The following is an 18084-nucleotide window of genomic DNA, read 5'->3' on the forward strand; positions in this document are numbered from 1 at the left end:
GAATAGAGGAACAGACTCGATGGGCTGAATAGCCTACTTCTACTCCTACAAAATCTAACAAGGCTTTACTGTATTCCTTTGCAGGCAAGGTAGAGTCAGAGGATCCAAAAAAAAACACACAGGCAAAGTCAAAATCCCAAAAAAAATTAACTAGAAAGTAGAGATTCCTACAAACAAAAGCAAAGGTCCACTTTAAAAAAAAATGATTCCAAGACTGAGCATAGAAACAAGGGACAAGGAACTTTTATAGGCCTACAAACAAGGCACAGGTAATATCAATGAACTAATAATTAGCCTAATAGGCAGGTGAGCAGGAAGGGGTTGGCCTTGTCATCTCTGCCTCCCTCTGGTGGCCAGTTTGAGGTGTGACAAATGATCCCCAACCCCAATTCCAACACCAGTTCTTTACTTATTTGTCAGCTTGTATATGTGGCAACACATTCTGTAACTGAGAAAAATTAAACTTTCTTGCCCACAAATAGTTTAGAATTTTTTATTGCAGATAGAATTACAGATAATACAGTAATTATTACTCTGAAACAATTATTTGGACCTGGATAGAATATACAATACAGTCTTCAGGCATTTAAATTCCAGCATCTTAAACGTGGATGTTATTCTGTTTAATTTAGCCAGACTAACACCTGGGCTAGGTGCAACACAGCTAGCTTGAGAAAATTACATCGATGCTGGATGTGCTTGTGTAGTCTTCTTCTTAAGTCCGTTCACCACTACTGGGGCATAGGCTACCGACAGCAGCTTGCCAGAGTCCTCTGTCCTGGGCCAGTCTTTCAAGTCTATGTGTAGCCCAAGGATATGTCTGCTAGGTGAAGATCCTTCCTCTCCCTGTGAGCGATGAGGTCTTTGGAGATTCAGTCGGTGTTTATGCAGCTCTGGATTTTATAGGATGGGGTTGCTAGCCCCATGCCCAACCCACCACAGCCAGACTTGGAACTATCCATGGCAGAATTTAATATAATTATGAAACTTCTTTTGTAATTCCAACTTGTGAATAGTTATTTTAATACAATTATGAGAGATACAGTTCTAACTTATTGTGGGATTGCTTTAAGCAATTATTTTTTACTGATAATGGTAGTGTCAAATTAGTCCAAAGATAGTAAAGATACTGAACTAGTAGACTATCATGATGTTTCACCATGTAAGAAGTTAGCAAATGTATTTTAAGTTCCAATTCTATAGTCCGACTTAATGCAAGAGAAGTGAATGCTGTTTTGATATTTTGAAAATTGAAGAAAGTTGATATTACCTTGATATTGAAATATTATTCATGCTAAATACTTGTTACTTCCACATTTAACATTAAATCTATCAGTTTGTAGTAACTATTCCTCTGATTTTGTCCTATATACATCAACTAAGTGTTGACAGAGTCCAGTGTAGTAAAAGGGGTCTGTATGACTCTTTGTTATCACTACATTAATCTAGAAATAGCGTCAATCTGGTTCAAAGTTCAAAGAAAATTTATTATCAAATTACTTATATGTCACCATATACTACCCTGAGACTCATTTTCTTGCAAGCATTCAAAGAAAAGTAAAATACCATAGAGTTCATGGAAATCTATACTTAACAAAGACTGACAAATATCCAATGTGTAAAAGAATACAAATTGTGTCAATAATTCAAAGTTCAAAGTTCAATGTAAGATTTATTATCAGAGTACATACATGTCATCACATACAAACCTGAGGTTCTTTTTTTGCTGTCATACTTAGCAAATCTGTAAAACAGTAACTGTAAACTGTGCAAATGCAGATATAAGTAAACAGCAATAAATAACGAGCATGAAATAACAATATAGCAGAGTCCTTAAATGAGTGTAGCTATTCCCTTTTGTTCAAGAGCCTGAAGATTGAGGGGTAGTAACTGTTCTTGAACCTGGTGGTGCGAGTCCTGAATATCTTCTGCCTGATGGCAGCAGCAAGAAAAGAGCATTGCCTGGGTGGTGAGGATCTTTGATGATGGGTGCTGCTTTTCTATGGCAACATTTCATGTAGAAGTGTTCAATGGTTGGGACGGCTTGACCTGTGATGTACTGGACTGAATCCACTACCTTTTGTAGGATTTTGTGCTCAAAGGCATTGGTGTTCCCATACCAGGCTGTAATGCAGCCAGTCAGCACACTTTCCACCGCACATCTATAGACGTTTGCCAAGATTTACAATGATGCACCAAACCTCCACAGACTCCTAAAGAAGTAGAGGTGCTATCAGGCTTTCTTTGCAATATGATGGGTCCAGGACAGGTCGTCTGAGATAGTGACAGGAATTTAAAGTTACTGACCCTCTCCACCTCTAATCCTCTGATGATTACTGGCTCATGAACCTCTGGTTTCCTTCTCCTGGTTTTATTGACATTGAGTGTGAGGTTGTTGTTATTATGCCACTCAGCCAAGCTTTCAACCTCCCTTTTGAATGCTGATTCATCACTCCCTTTGATACAGCCCACAACAGTGGTGTCATCAGCAAGCTTGTATATGGTGTTAGAGTTGTACTATTGTACTTAGCCACACAGTTATAGGTGTAAAGCAAGTAGAGCAGGAGGCTAAGTACACATCCTGAGGCGTTCCTCTGCTGGTGGAGAATGTGGTGGAGATGTTTCTGCCAATCCGAAGTGACTGGGGTCTACAAGTGAGGAAATCCAGGATCCAATTGCACAAAGGGGTATTGAGGCCCAGGTCTTGGAGTTTACTGATTAGTTCTGAGCAGATGATGGTGCTAAGTGCTGAGCTGTAATCGATAAAGAGCATCCTGATATATGCATCTTTATGTCTAAATGTTCCAGAGTTGTGTGAAGAGCAAATGCAATAACATCTGCTGTAGACCAGTTACTTCAGTGGATGAATTGGAGTGGATCCAATTTGCCACTCAGACTGAAGCTGATGTGTTTCAACACCAGCCTCTCAAAATGGTTCATCACTGTGGATGCAAGTGCCATTGGGCGACAGTCATTTAAACAGGTTACCATGCTCTTCTTGGACACTGGTCTGATTGAAGCTTGCTTGAAGCAGGTGGGTACCACACACTGCCAAAGCGAGAGGTTGAAGATATCCAGTTTGTCAGCACAAGTCTTCAGTACTCAGCCACATACTCCATGCGGACTGGGTACTTTCCTTGGATTCATTCTTTTGATGGCAGCCCACACATTATCTTCAGAAACCGAGACCAAAGGATCATTGGGAAACATGGGGGTGCGCGATGGTTCTTCCCTGGTCTGGTAGTCAAAATGAGCATAGAAGGCATTGAGTTTATCAGGAAGTGAAGCTCTGCTGTCCCCCTATATTGCAAGATTTAACCTTGTAGGAGGTTATGGCATTCAAACCCATCCACAACTGTCGAGCATCCCTCATTGATCCCAGTCTGGTCTGGAATCTCCATTTCACCCGAAAGGTGGCTTTCCGGAGATCATAGTTGCACCATATAGCATTCTTGATCTCCAGACTTGAATACCTTTGATCTGGCTCTCAGCAGGTTCTGGATTTCATTGTTCATCCAGGGCTTCTGATTGGGGAAAACCCTGAATATGATTTTGTGGGGATGCAGTCATCCACAGCTGTTTTAATAAAGTCTGTAACGATCCTTGTGTAGTCATTCAGGTCCACAGATGAGTTCTTGAACATGGCCCAGTCGACTTACTCAAGGCAATTCTGTAACCATTCCTCAGCCTCCTGCATCCACCTCTTAGCTGTCTTGAGATCTGGACCCTTGCTCTTTAGGCTCTGTCTGTACGCTGTTAGTAGGAGTACAGCCAAATGATTCAACTTAGCAAAATGTGGTCTCGGGAAGGAACAATAGACATTCCTTATCGTAGTGTAGCAGTGATCTAGTGTGTTGGGACCTCTGGTGTAACAGGTTACATGTTGGTGAGAATGCAGGGTTTACTTCAACTATAATTTGAAATGCATCAGAAAGGGCTGTTTCTTGTTTACAGAGAGCATCATGCAGTTCTGTGAGCGCTTGCTTATAATCACCTGCTGGTGGTATGTAAACTGCGGTCGAGATCATGGATGAGAACTGTTGATGCAAGTAGAATGGTCTACATTTAATCATTAGTTGTTCTAAGTCAGGGGAACAAGAAGTTGACATCTGTGCAACAAAGAGAATTGACTAAAAAACATACACCGTTACCTCTTTCCTGAGGTTCGATCCATTCTGAAAATCATAAAACCTTCTGATTGGATAACTGTGTCCACATGTTCGCTGTTAACTGAGTCTCAATGCAACAACGATTGAGATCTACCTCACTTGTGTCAGCAGCCTTGCCCTGTGATCTTCATTATTTTTTTGGAATTTATTTTTAATTGAAGTTCATCATCAAACAAAGGTATTGTACATATATATCATATAGTCATATTTGTCACAAATTTCCACATAATATTTATCTGAGGTATACACTTATAGAAAGGAGAGGAAAGAAAGAACAATCAAAAGAAGAAAACTATGTACAGAGTAGGGAGTGCTCTTTTTTTTACAACATATTCATTGACTTGTGAAAATAAAATCAGGCCTATGAGGTATTATGTAGTTAAACCATTTTTCCCAGTATGAAACAAATTGTTCCAACATGATTAACAGGTGCTGTTATCTTCTCCATTTTGTAAATGTCCATTGTAGTTTCCATCCATACATTTAAAGTTGGGCTCTCCTGTGATAACCATTTCCTGGTAAGGGTCTTTTTACCAGCCACCAGCAGTATATTCATTAAATATTTATCTCTTTTCAACTGTTCTTGAGGTATATACCCAAAATATGTGGTCTTACTTTCTAAGGGTATTTCACATTTAAAGATGTCTTGTAGGGCATTGTGTATCCCACTCCAGCAGTCTGATAACGGGACATTCCCAGAAAATATTATAATGGTTTGCATTTTGATTTCCACAATTTCTCCAGCAAACAGAGGGGTTACTATCATAGTGAGATTTCTGAGAAGTTGTAATAAAATATCTTACCAAGGTTTTTCCACCTGAACTTCCTCCATTTCTGTGAACTGGTACACTTCCATTGATACCTCCATTTTACTGTCTAGTCTTCCTCAGATATTATTATCCCTCCTTCCTTCTCCCATTTTGCTTTAATGTATGAAGTCAAATGTGTTTTAAGATTTGACAAACCCTTATACACGCTTGAAATGATTCTAATACCATTGTCTGAATTATATGCTTTTCTAAATAGTGCTTTCAAACATGTACTTGACTTGGTTACATTCTTAACTGTCCTATTAACATACTGTCGCATCTGTAAATACCAATAAAAGTCTTATTTTTCTGATGTGTTTCTCTTTGAGCATTTCAAAACTGAACAGTGTTCCTTCTTTCATTATATTGCAAATAGCTGTTATTCCTTTAGCTGTCCAGTCCTTAAATCTAGCATCCAGTTTATTTGGCGTAAAATCCGAGTCATATGCACACCATTTAATAATTGCAATGTCTCTCTCTAGTTTATATTCTTTTATAATAGTTTTCCATATTTTAAGAGTCCATTTCACCCAATAGTATCAATAGTATTTATGTAACTTTGTTGGTTGTTATTAGCCAAAATTGCCTGTATAGGGATGGAAAGTATCCTCTTCTCAATGTTTTCAATTGAGCATCATATGATGGGTTGCACCAGCATAGCACAGCTCTCAACTGTGCTGCAAAATAGTAATCTCTAAGAGAAGGTAGAGCCCATCCCCCCTTTTCCTTGGCTAATTGTAAAGTTTTGAGACAGACTCTAGACCTTTTACCGTGCCATATATATCTTGATAGCATCTTGTTCCATTCATTGAATTGATTTTGGTTCATCTCTATTGGTAGGGTCTGAAAGGGATATAGTAATCTGGGCAGTATATTCATTTTAATAGATTCAATCCTTGAACTGAAACCAAGAAAAGGAATTAGGTTCCATCTTGTTATATCTTCCTTAATTTTTTTATATATAGGCTGATAATTGCATTCTGATAATTTTGCCAAATCTTTTGGCATAATGATGCCCAAATATTTGACGGACTCTGTTTGCCATGCCCAAGGATATCTACTTTCAATTTCTCTTGGTGGGCTATAGTTATATGAAAGTAGTTGGGTTTTATCTATCTTGATCTTGTATCCTGATAATTGGCCATATTGTTCAAAGGATTGCATCAATTTAGGTAAAGAGCATGTTGATTGCCCTAGATAGATCAAAATGTCATCCGCATAACAGGCCAATTTATGGTCTGTCCCTTTAATAGTAATTCCCCTGATATCTTCATTTTGTCTGATGTGTTGAGCTAATGGTTCCAGATATAATGCGAAGGGTAGTGGTGACCATGCACAACCCTGTCTCGTGCCCTTTTCTAGGATAAAACTATTAGATAAATATCCATTGATTTTAATCCTAGCAGTAGGATTGTCATATAGTGCCTGTATAATATTTGTGTCATGTAGACGAAATCTATGTAAATTCTGTAAAGAAAATTCCAATTAACTGAATCAAATGCCTTTTCAGCATCCACGCTTATCACTATTGCTTCAATTTCATTTTTTTTATATGATCCACAATGTGAAGTATCCTTCGTATATTGTCTTGTGTTTGGCATTGTTGTATAAAACCTGTCTAATCATTATGTATCAGTGTGGGTAGAAACTCTTCTAATCGTTTGGCCATGATGGAGGTAAATCATCTACAGTCCACATTAAGAGCAGATATTGGTCTAAATGACCCACATTCCATTTTATCCTTGCCCTCTTTCGGTATAGCTGAGATTATCGCCTCCTTCCAGCTGGGTGGCATTTGCGCCTTCCTTAGAGCCCAGTTCAGTGTGGGGAGCAAAACAGGAATTAACTCATTTGTAAACTCTTTATACCACTCTACCGCATATCCATCTGATCCTGGTGACTTGCTTAATATAAGCCTACTAATTGCAGTTTTTAGTTCAGCTTCAGTTATGTCAGCAGTCATCGTTCTGTTTTGTTCTTGCCTAAAGAATTCAGGAAGGTGTCAATCTGGGCTATGCTTCCCCCGGAGCTTTGGAATATAGAGTTTTGTAAAACATTTCAAAAGCTTCTTGAATTTCACTTTGCTTATTTTTTTTTTAATCACTTTTGTTCTTGGATCCCTAATTCTATGAATTGTATTTTCTGCTATCTTTTTTTTCAGTTTCCACGCCAGTATTTTCATAGATTTAGATCCACTTTCATAGTGTCTTTGTTTCAGAAACATTAAATTTTTTCTAATTTCTTGTATAGCGAAACTATTAATTTCATTCCCAATTTTTTAAATTTCCTCTAGTGTATCCTGTGCCAAACTCAATTTGTGTTTTTTTTCTAGTTCCTTCAGCTTATTTTGTAATTCCTCTGTTTTATTCCTTATTTTTTTCTTATATGAAGATAGCACTATAATTTTTCCTCTTAAGATAGCCTTCAGAGTATCCCATAGAATGAGAGGTGAAACCTCTCCATTATCATTGAATTCTAAGTAAAGACCAATTTCTTTTTTAATTTGTTCGTTAAAATAGGAATCATTGAGTAGACTTGAATTTAGTTTCCAAATAGTGTTCTTTGGTTGTAGGTCAAAATCAACAGATAAATATATAGGTGCATGGTCACTTCCATCTGTTGTCCCAATTCCACAGGTGTTTACTTTGTCTTTATCTTTTCCAAATGTTATGAAATAGTCTATTCTTGTATATACGGAATGGGGGGCAGAATAATGAGGGTAATCGGGGAAAAGGTCCCTCCATATATCAATTAGACCAATATCCTCAAAAAGAGTGTTAACTTTCTTATGTAAGGACTTTGTTTCATAAGTTTTTCTATTGGAAGAGTCTAACTTTGGTTGTAATTGTAAATTTAAGTCTCCCCCATATATCAAGAGACCTTCTGTTTCCGTTACCATAATATTAGTAATTTTCTGGAAGGAAGTAATACCACTTCCTGGGGGTGCGTATATATTCAATAAAGTAACTGGATATCCCTCTATATTCCCCCTTACCAGAATATATCTGCCCTCCTTATCTCCCATTTGGAATACTTTTTCAAAATTTAGCTTGCTTGAGATGAGAATAGCAACTCCTCTTTTATGTCTTGATTTATATGAGGAGAAAAACAAATTAGTGAAGCCCATTCTCTTTAATTTTCCATGTTCATTATCACTTAAGTGAGTTTCCTGTAAATATACTCCATGGACTTGTTCTTTTTTTCATTTTTGATAGCATTTTACTTCATTTGATTGGATTTAACAGCCCATTGACATTAAAAGAAATGAATTTTACTTTGTCCTTAGCCATGTGTATTTATCTGTTAGTATATCATTGAAATTTGCCGAATATAACTTAATTGATCTACTCCCTGAACAAATAAGAACCAAGAAACGTGAATAATAGAAAAAAGGTAACGAAGGTGTGATTCCAAGGCTGGGGTCTCTAGATGACCCTGGGTTGAGCTAGAGGAAACGTCTAGCCGTGGGGGATAGCCCCTCCTACCTGTGAGTTGAGGGCCCCCACTGCAGTACCTATAAAAGTAAGTTAAAAAATCTATGTCTATTACACTGAAATGATTTCCCTGTTTTATTCCTCCCATGTATATATATTCTCATTTAGGTGGGGAAAAAGGAGTGAATAAATGAATTTTAAAAAAATTGAGTAATATAAAATCCACATTATAATACGTATTTCTTGAGATAGGTATATCACCGTCTATTTTTGCTTCTGTTTAGTTTATCAGCACTTTTAAAGTTAGCCAAACCTTATGGCTCTTCTGGAGGAGGTGAGGGCTGTCTTCGGAGAACTCACAGTCTATAACTAATATCCTTCTCTCGTCCTCTTCCCGTCTCCTGCTTTCTCGGTACTCTTACTATTTCCCAAGCAGATCGGGGTAACTGCTCAGCCAGACTTTCCCTTGGTTTGACCACGCTAATGGGCAGCCCTCTGTTGTTCATGTATGTAGTCTCCTCTTCCACTGTCTGATATAGCTGTATCCCTCCTTTGAAAAACACTCTCAGTTTAGCAGGGTACGGGGTTTGGAATTTAATCTTTTCTTGCTTTAATATTCGTTTCGCTTCAGAATATTCCTTCTGTTTCTGTAGGACCACCAGGAGATAACCATGATCGAAATATATTAACTTCCCATTCCAAAACACCCTCTTCTTACCCCAGGCCCCTCGTAGAATCTCCGCCTTGCTCTTGAATCGAAGAAATCTAAGTACTATTGAGCGCGGCTTACTTTCTCTGTCTCTAGAAGGCCTCGGGACGAGCGTACGATGTGCCCTCTCAATTTCAATCTCCATAGTTGGGGGAATCTCCAGTGCTTCCCGCAGCAACTTTTCTACAAACTCCATCATTGACAATCCCTCCGCTCCTTCGGGAACATTATAAATCCTGATATTTTTCTGCCACGATCTTCCCTCTTGGTCAAGCAATTTACTTAGATTTAGATTAGATTATGAGGACATGCCGTCCTCTTTTATTGTCATTTAGTAATGCATGCATTAAGAAATTATACAATTTGTTCCTCCAGTGTGATATCACAGAAACACAAGACAAATCAAGACTAAAAAAACTGACAAAAACCACATAACTATAACATATAGTTACAACAGTGCAAGCAATACTGTAATTTGATAGAAGGACAGACCATGGGCATGGTAAAAAAAAATCTCAAAGTCTCTCAAAAGTCCCATCATCTCATGCAGATGGTTGAAGGAAGAAAACTTTTCCTGCCATGAGCTTCCAGCGTCGCAAACTTGCCAATGCAGCATCCTGGAAGCACCCGACCACAGTCTGACTCCGAGTCCGTCCGAAAACTTCGAGCCTCCAACCCGCTCTCCGACACTGAGCACCATCTCTGCCGAGCACTTCGACCCCAGCCCCGGCAACAGGCAATAGGCAAAGCCGAGGATCTGGGGCCTTCCCCTCCGGAGACTCTCGATCACACAGTAGCAGCGGCAGCGAAGCAGGCATTTCAGAAGTTTCTCCAGGTGTTCCTCCGTGCTTCTCACGGCTGTCTCCATCAAATCAGGATTGTGCACGGCATCCTACTTCACAAATACGATATCAATTCGGAGCAGCCGCGCGCGCTGCATCGCACCCCCATCTTCTCCTCCCCCCTCGAACCTTCATGTTGATTTAATATTTTCATCATCTTACCTAGTATCTGTTCCACGTTTTGCACGCGATCTTCCACCCTCTCAATTCAAGTCTCTGCCACCGCTATTTTCTGATTGACATTGGCAAGCTCTGACTTTATATCATTTAATTGCTGTTTTATATCTTTTTGGACTTCCCTTATCTCTTCCAGAATTTTTATCATATTTGCCACTTCGCCTGAACAAAGCCCCGCGTCAGCTTCGCTACCACAAACACGTATAGGAGAGCCACTTGTTGTACCTCTCTCTTCCATAGGCTCCGCAGTGATGCTTTTTTTATCTCCATTCTTTTTCCCCATTCTTGCCCCCCTTATCAATTCAGATATTTTCAGAAGATCTTATATTTGATGGATTAACGGGGCAAAATATGCGTTTTTCCTGAGGAGCTGTTGATTTAAGCTGCCATTCTGGACCGTGATCGTCATCCTTACTTTCAAGTGACTGCACATTCGCCAACAAGCTGCTTGGAAGAGAAGGCCTCATACCCCTGTGCCTCAGCCTGGTTTGAATCCTGCCTCTCCTGCTGCATTTTCAGCCATGGTCATGGAGTTAACCCTTAACGATGCTGTGCCTAACTGCTCCACATTTAACTGTTGAGCGTGAGATTTGAAGATCATTGATGTAGTTCGGTAGTCCGCTGCTTAGAGGAAATTTACATGTTGCAGATTGCATTGATAAGTAGTTCAAAAGGAGTATACATAAGAAGAAAACTGGTACAATTTCCTGCAGCCCGCAGAGAGTCGCTGATGTACGCAGCACCATCTAAGTAAATAATACTGAGAACATGAGTTGTAGAGTCCTCGAAAGTAAGTCTGCAGGTTGTGTAGTCAATTCAGCACTAAGGTGAGTGAAATTACCCACACTGGTTCGGAGCCTGATGATTGTAGAGTAATAACTGTTCCTGAACCTGTTGGTGTGGGACCTAAGGCTCCTATGGTGGTGTTGAAATTAGACCTTTGTTATTATTCCTTTTTGAGTGAAATGGCTATCACTGCAAGGTCAAACTTCATTGCCCCTTTCCAATTATCCTTGACAAGATGATGGCATGCCATCCACTGAACCATCACAGTCCTCTGATGAAGGTGCTCCTATAGATGGGTAGGAGTCCAGCGACAATGAACAATGTAATAATGTAATATATCCAAAATCAGGCTGGTGTGTGGCTTGAAGGGTCACTACTGATATTTGTGTTTCCATAATGTCACTGCTACAGTATACAGTGGTGATATCAGAATCAGATTTATCATCACTGACTAGTCATGAAATTTGTGGTTTTGTGGTAGTAGAACAGTGCATTACATAAAATATACCAATAATTACAATAAGAAATATAAATAAATCAATAAACATAAATATACAAAAAAGTAATGTAAAAAGAGAGCAAAAATAGTGAAGTAATGTTCATGTGTACATTGTCTGTACAGAAATCTGATGGTGGGGGAGGGAGGAAGAACAGTTCCTGAAACGTTGAGTGTCTGTTTTCAGGTTCCTGTACCTCTTATGGTAGTAACGAGAAAGTGTTTTGGGTGATAAGGGTCCTTAATGACAGGTGCTGCCTTTTTGAGGTATCATCTTTTGAAGTGTCTTCAAAGGAGGGGAGGCTAGTGCTCATGACTGAACTGGCTGAACCTAAAGAGTCATGGTGTAAAACATCCAAAATATACATTTACATGAAATAGTGCCCATATTAATCTTTGTTTTTCCAGCCATATGCCTTTAGTATAGTATGATGATGGGACATTTCAGGACAGAAAAGAGACCTTAAAGAAAGCGAGAGTGAAATAAGAGAGACAAGGGAGAGTCTGCAGGTACTGGAAGTCCAAGCAGTCCTGCTGAAGGGTCTCGGCCCAAAACGTCGACTGTACTTTTTTCCATAGGTGCTGTCTGGCCTGCTGAGTTCCTCCAGCATCTTGTGTGTGTTGCTGAGAAGTGAGAGAGATTTTAGGAAGCAACTTTCAGAGCTTGGTGTCTAAGCACCCGAAAGACTGTCTGCCAAAATTATGAATGAACAATAGGTCAGAATTGAAATGAGTTTTAAGCTGAAACTTCCTTGTAGATAAAGAGAAGCTGGAGTCCTGCGTTCTTGGGATCCAGCTAACTGTGTCTGGCTTGCTCCCACAGGCAACTTACAGTCTTCACCTAGCTCGTAGGATTCACTTGCCACTCATTCCAGATTCATTACCTGCAGCCTATTTAACTCCAGTTCTCATCCACAGTCCTCGTACACTCATCGAGCCAGCCAGCCTCAAGCAGTTGCTCCTAGCTTTCAGTCTCCCTGCCTAAAGTTTACCTTGTTGTCTGTTGTGTTTACTTTCTATTCTCACTTGTTTTGTGGCCCCTCATGACTTATTATTTTATGGTTTATTATTCAAGTTATCATTCATAGCTAAATCATCTCTGCTGTTCTGCTTTTGGTGACGTGATGTTGAACCTTTTATCCATTGCTACTAATCAGACTGGCAGCTGGGACATCCTGCCATGTTCTCACACCCCGATTGTTTTCAATAGCACTAAGTTTGGTACTGAGATCCATGAGTTAAATAGTTCCTCTTGAGGGTCAATTAAGGTCTTTATTTCATAGACAAAGTTTCATACAGCATGGAAACAGGGGAAAGTGGCGCTGTGCATACAAAATACTTGGAGTATTTTTATTTCTCAAGCTGATTTTAATACACTGTCAATGTGAAAGTTGATGGCAAAATTGGCATATTATGTCTTGATTTAGATGTAATAGCCTCATTTACTGTGTTCTTTTAAGGGAAGAAAGTGAAGAGGAAATTACCTCTTCTCATCAAAAGAGGTGGAGCTACTCTGAGAAGGCAGAGATACGAAAACGCCAGAGAATTCAGCTAGAGTTTGAGCTTCTCCTTCAGGAAAAAGATTTGGAAGTCCAAAAACTGAGGTATTTCACAATTGCAGTGGCAGTAAGTATCCCAGAAAGTTTATATTTTTAGGATTAGAGAGAAGGTTGGTATAGTAAACACAAGATTCTTCAGATGCGGGAAATCCAGAGCAACACACATAGTCAAAATGCTGAGGGAATTCAGCAGATCAGGCAGCATCTATGGAAATGAATAAACAGTTGACATTTTGCGCCAAGATCCTTCATCAGAACTGAAAAAGATGGAGGCGGGGAGAGGAAGGAATACAAGCTGTCAGGAGATAGGTGAGACTTCGTGGGTGGAGGGGGGCAATGAAGTGAGAAGCTGGTAGGATATAGGTGAGATCAGGTGAAGGGGAAGGTGGGTGGGTGGGCAAGGAGGATGAAATAAAATCTGATAGTTGGAACAGGTAAAAGGCTGAAGAAGAAGGAATCTAATTAGAGAGGAGAGTGCTAGCATCTTTACACAGTCAGAATTCCAATAGATTTATTTGTTAGAAATTAACTAAAAATAGACAGATGAATATTAATTTTCCATTAATAAAATATTAGTGAAGATCATATAGACAAATGTTTCAATATTTTCATTATGGTCTCAACAAACTTCTTTTTGCTTAAATAACAACACCTTTTCAGTTTGTGACATGCTGCATTTAGACAGCTCATTTGCAAATGGGTTGTTACAAGGTTGGGAATGATCTATGGCAGTAATTAGAGCATCTCACTGAGGAATTCTGACACATTATTGCTTCATTGCTCTTTCAGCTGTTCAGATCCATTTAAAAGACTTCCAGCAAAACAGTACAGTATCGGTATTTCAGTATAAGGCAGATTGAGCTTTGTACGTTTTTATTTTAGCCCATTACTAACTGTGTTAATGCAGCTATTTATTCAAATTCATCTAATATGTGAATCAGCATTTTATTTCATGTCAGAGACAGTCCTGTTTATTTGCAGATTGTGTACACGTCTGCTGAATGCACTCAGTTGTAGTTTTTAATATATGGTGGATTCTGTTTAATTGGGGCACATTGGGACCAGTACATTTTGTGGCTGCTTCAATTAATGAAGGTTTCATTGAAATAGTTAAAAAGGTATAAAAAAAAGACAAACTAGTCCTTAACTGAGCAACATGTTACGTATTTAAATGAAATACAGAACAAATTAGAACATTACCAATACTACTATAGTTCTATAAAACTGTGTATTAGTTCCTGATAGTTATCAATGGAGGAATTCATCCAGTGTATGCAGCCACACTGTTTTGACTGACTGTAAATGAACAAAATCAGCATAGACACTTAGTGCAGATAATGGACTGCATTTGTTGCCTTCCTGCATGAAGTACTATCAAAAATCACAGCTTTTTTACATTTGCCTGAATGAATAACATAACACAAGCACATACAACTGATGCAACTGTTGCTCTGAACATGAAGTAGAGTCTAATGGCCACACAAGTGCATGCAACTGACCTGATTAGAAACCTAGGTGGTGGCAGGGTATTCATTAGTTTCACATTCTGAGGGAAGAAGCTGATAACCAGTCTGGCAGTCCTAATCCTGATGCTCCTGGATCTCCTTCCTGAAGGAAGTGGGTCAAAGAGATAAATACATGGCTGAAACTTTCAGCTGGAATACAGGATGGAGGCCAGAAGAATCCAGCAGGATTCCATTCCCTTCCCTCATGGAAATCCTGATGGAAGCCAGGAGAAGCCAGCATCAAATCCAGAGTAACAATTATTTTTTCTCCTTTTCACTTGTATACTGGAATTACACTGAACCGTCTTCAATCTTGAATCTTTAGTTTGCAGTGCCATACTTTGCACCATTCTATGGTTTTGCACTCGTCTGTCTGGTTCTATTTATTACTGATGCGTACACTGTGTCCTCTGTGTGCTTCAGGCGAGCAAGTTCAATGCACCCTGGTGTATATGACAATAACATAATCTGAACCGGAACTTTAACAGATTAGATTTGACTGGTCAACATATCATATGAGAATACTCCTAGCTTGAGTATCTGGCTATATTTATTCATTGACAGTTAATCTGCATAAATTGTGCTTCCCAAATGTACAATCTTCAGTCATGTCATTTGTAGAGTCATTTCCATTTGCTGCATCCACATTCAGTGGCTACTTTATTAGGTACACCTGTGCACCTGTCCATTAATACAAATATCTAATCAGCCAATCATGTGGCAGCAACTCAATGCATAATAGCATACAGACATGGTCAAGAGGTTCAATTGTTGTTTAGATCAAATATCAGAATGAGGAAGATATGTGATCTAAGTGACTTTGACCATGGAATGATTGTTGGTGCCAGATGAGGTGGTTTGATCATCTCAGAAATTGCTGATTCCTGGGATTTTCATGCACAATAGTCCCTAGTGCTTAAAGTGGCTACTGTTTATATATTCCTGATATTTCTTCCTTCAGTTCCTTATATATGACGATTAAGGATATTTCTGCATCACTTCAGAATAATATTTATTATAGTGCCAGATTGCGTGAATTTTTTTGTTTTGTGGTACAGTGCAATACAAAAATATACTATAAATTACAATAAGAAGCATATATAAATTAATTAAATAAGTGATGCAAATACAGAGCAGAAATAGTGAGGTAGTGTACATTGGTTCACTATCAGTGTAAGAAGCTGTTGCTAAAACATTCAATGTGTGTCTCAATGTTCACTTAAAGTTCAAAGTAAATTCAAAGTAAATTTAATTTCTTATCAAAGTACATATATGTCACCTTATACAATCCTGATATTTTCTTGCAGGCATACTCAATAAATCAATAATAGAATAATAGAAAGAAGGAAAGACTGCACCAACTTGGGTGTTCAATCAGTATGCAAAAAACAACAAACTGCAAATACAAAACGAAAGAAATAATATTGGCGAACATTTCAGTGATAGGGCAGTGAAGTTTTCCCTGTTGGTTCAAGAGCCTGATGGTTGAGGGGCAATGACTGTTCTTGGAACTTAGTGGTGTCAGTCCTGAGGCACCTGTACTTTCTTGCTGATGGCAGCAGCAAGAAGAGAGCATGACTTGGGTGGTAGGAGTCTCTGATGATGGATGCTGCTGTCCTGCAACAGCACTCCGTGTAGATGCTCGCAGTGGTAGGGAGGGCTTTACCTGGCTGTATCCATTACTTTTTGTAGGATTTACCGTTCAAGGACATTGGTATTTCCATACCAGGCTGTGATGCAGCCACTCAAAAACTCTCCACCACACATCGATAGAAGTTTGTCAAAGTTTTAGAAGTCAAGCCGACTCTTTGCAAACTCCTGAGGATGTAGCGGTGCTGCTGAGTTTTCTTCATAATTGTACATAGGTGCTGGGTCCAAGGCAGGTCCTCTGAACTGAGGAACTTAAATTTGCTGACCCTCTCCACTTGAAGCAGGGAGGGGATAGGCAGGAAAGATGAAGAAGGAATAGGGGGAAGCACAATGGGTAGTAGAAGGAGGCAGAAGCATGAGGGAGGTGATAGGCAGCTGGAGGAGGGGGCAGAGAGAAACTGGGATGGGGGAAGGGAGGGGGAGGGAATTACCGGAAGCTGGAGAATTCAATGTTCATGCCAAGGGGCTGGAGACTACCCAGACGGCATATGAGGTGTTGCTCCTCCAACCTGAGTTTGTCCTCACCATGGCAGTAGAGGAGGCCATGTATGGACATATCCGAATGGGAATGTGAAGCAGAGTTGAAGTGGTTGTGGCATCACTCAGCCTGATTTTCAATCTCCCTCCTGTATGCTGATTCATCACCAGCTTTGATTTGGCCTACCACAGTGGTGTTGTCAGCAAACTTGAATATGGCATTGGAGCTGTGTTTAGTGACTCCATCATAAGTGTAAGGTGAGTAGAGCAGAGGACTAACCACACGCCCTTGTGATTCATCTGTGCCGATGGAGATTGTGGAGGAGATGTTGTTGCCAATCTGAACTAACTGGGGTCTGCAAGTGAGGAAATTGAGGATCCAATTGCACAAAGGGGTATTGAGGCCAGGGTCTTGAAGCTCATTAATTAATTTTGAGAGAATGGTGGTATTGAAATGCCGAGCTGTAGTTGATAAAGAGCATCCTGGTCTATGCACCTTTGGTGTCCAGATGTTTCAGGATTGAGTGAAAAGCCAATGAGATGGCATCTGTTGTGAATCTATTATGCTGGTAGGCAAATTGGAGCAGATCTAATTACTTCTCAGGCACGAGAGATATGTTTCATCACCAGCCTCTCAAAATACTTCATCACTGTGGATCTAAATGCTAAAATGGTACTGGATAATAGAAATTGAGATACGACAGGTGATTGATAAGTTCGTGGCCCAAGGTAGAAGGAGTCAATTTTAGAAAACCTAGGTAGGAGGAGATGAGTTATCCAGCTCTCGTTACATGCATGTGCAGTTCAACTCTTTGAGTGATTATGCAGAAAGTTCTACTTTAGGCCACAAACTTATCAATCACCCCTGCTGTGGACCACTTTCTGGAGGTGCAAGATGCTGACTTCTACAAAGAAGGGATCCGTATGCTGCACGACCGCTGGACTATGTGTGTAAATATAGGAAAAATAAATGTGCTAGGTTTTCTAAAATTGACTCCTTCTACCTTAGGCCACGAACTTATCAATCAACCCTTTTATGTTACCACATTTTTCTTAGGCACCAATATAAGTGAAGCTTGGTTGAAACAAATGGGTACCTCAGACTGTTGAAATGAGAGGTTAAAGATCTCACTGTTCACTCCAGTCAGTTGCCTAGCACACATCTTTAGTACTTGGCCAGATACCTTCTTTGGGCCAGATGCTTTTTGTGGATTCGCCCTCCTGAAGGCTGTTTGCAAATCAGCGTCAGAGACTGTAATCACAGGATCATTGGGAGCTGTGGGAGGTCATGATGTTTCCTCCATGTATTGACAGTTAAAGTGAGCATAGAAGGCATTGAACTCATTTGGAAGTAAAGCCATGTTGTCTCCTATGTCGCTTGATTTTACTTTATAAGAGGTGATAGTATAAAGGCCCTGCCACAACTGTCAAGCATCCTTCATTGATTCAAGTTCATCCAGAATTGGCACTT

At 39.6% G+C, this 18084-nt stretch overlaps 1 protein-coding gene across 1 annotated transcript in view; it reads left to right on the top strand.

Annotated features, from left to right (window-relative positions):
• cfap74 (cilia and flagella associated protein 74) overlaps positions 1-18084 on the top strand; it is a 404620-nt gene that overhangs the window by 115257 nt on the left and 271279 nt on the right. The window contains exon 5 of the mRNA XM_072244753.1: positions 12883-13026. Within this exon, the coding sequence (XP_072100854.1) occupies positions 12883-13026 (144 nt within the window). The remainder of the gene's footprint in view (positions 1-12882; positions 13027-18084) is intronic.

The sequence above is a fragment of the Mobula birostris genome, chromosome 27 (assembly GCF_030028105.1).
Source record: "Mobula birostris isolate sMobBir1 chromosome 27, sMobBir1.hap1, whole genome shotgun sequence".
Classification (NCBI taxonomy): Eukaryota; Metazoa; Chordata; class Chondrichthyes; order Myliobatiformes; family Myliobatidae; genus Mobula; species Mobula birostris.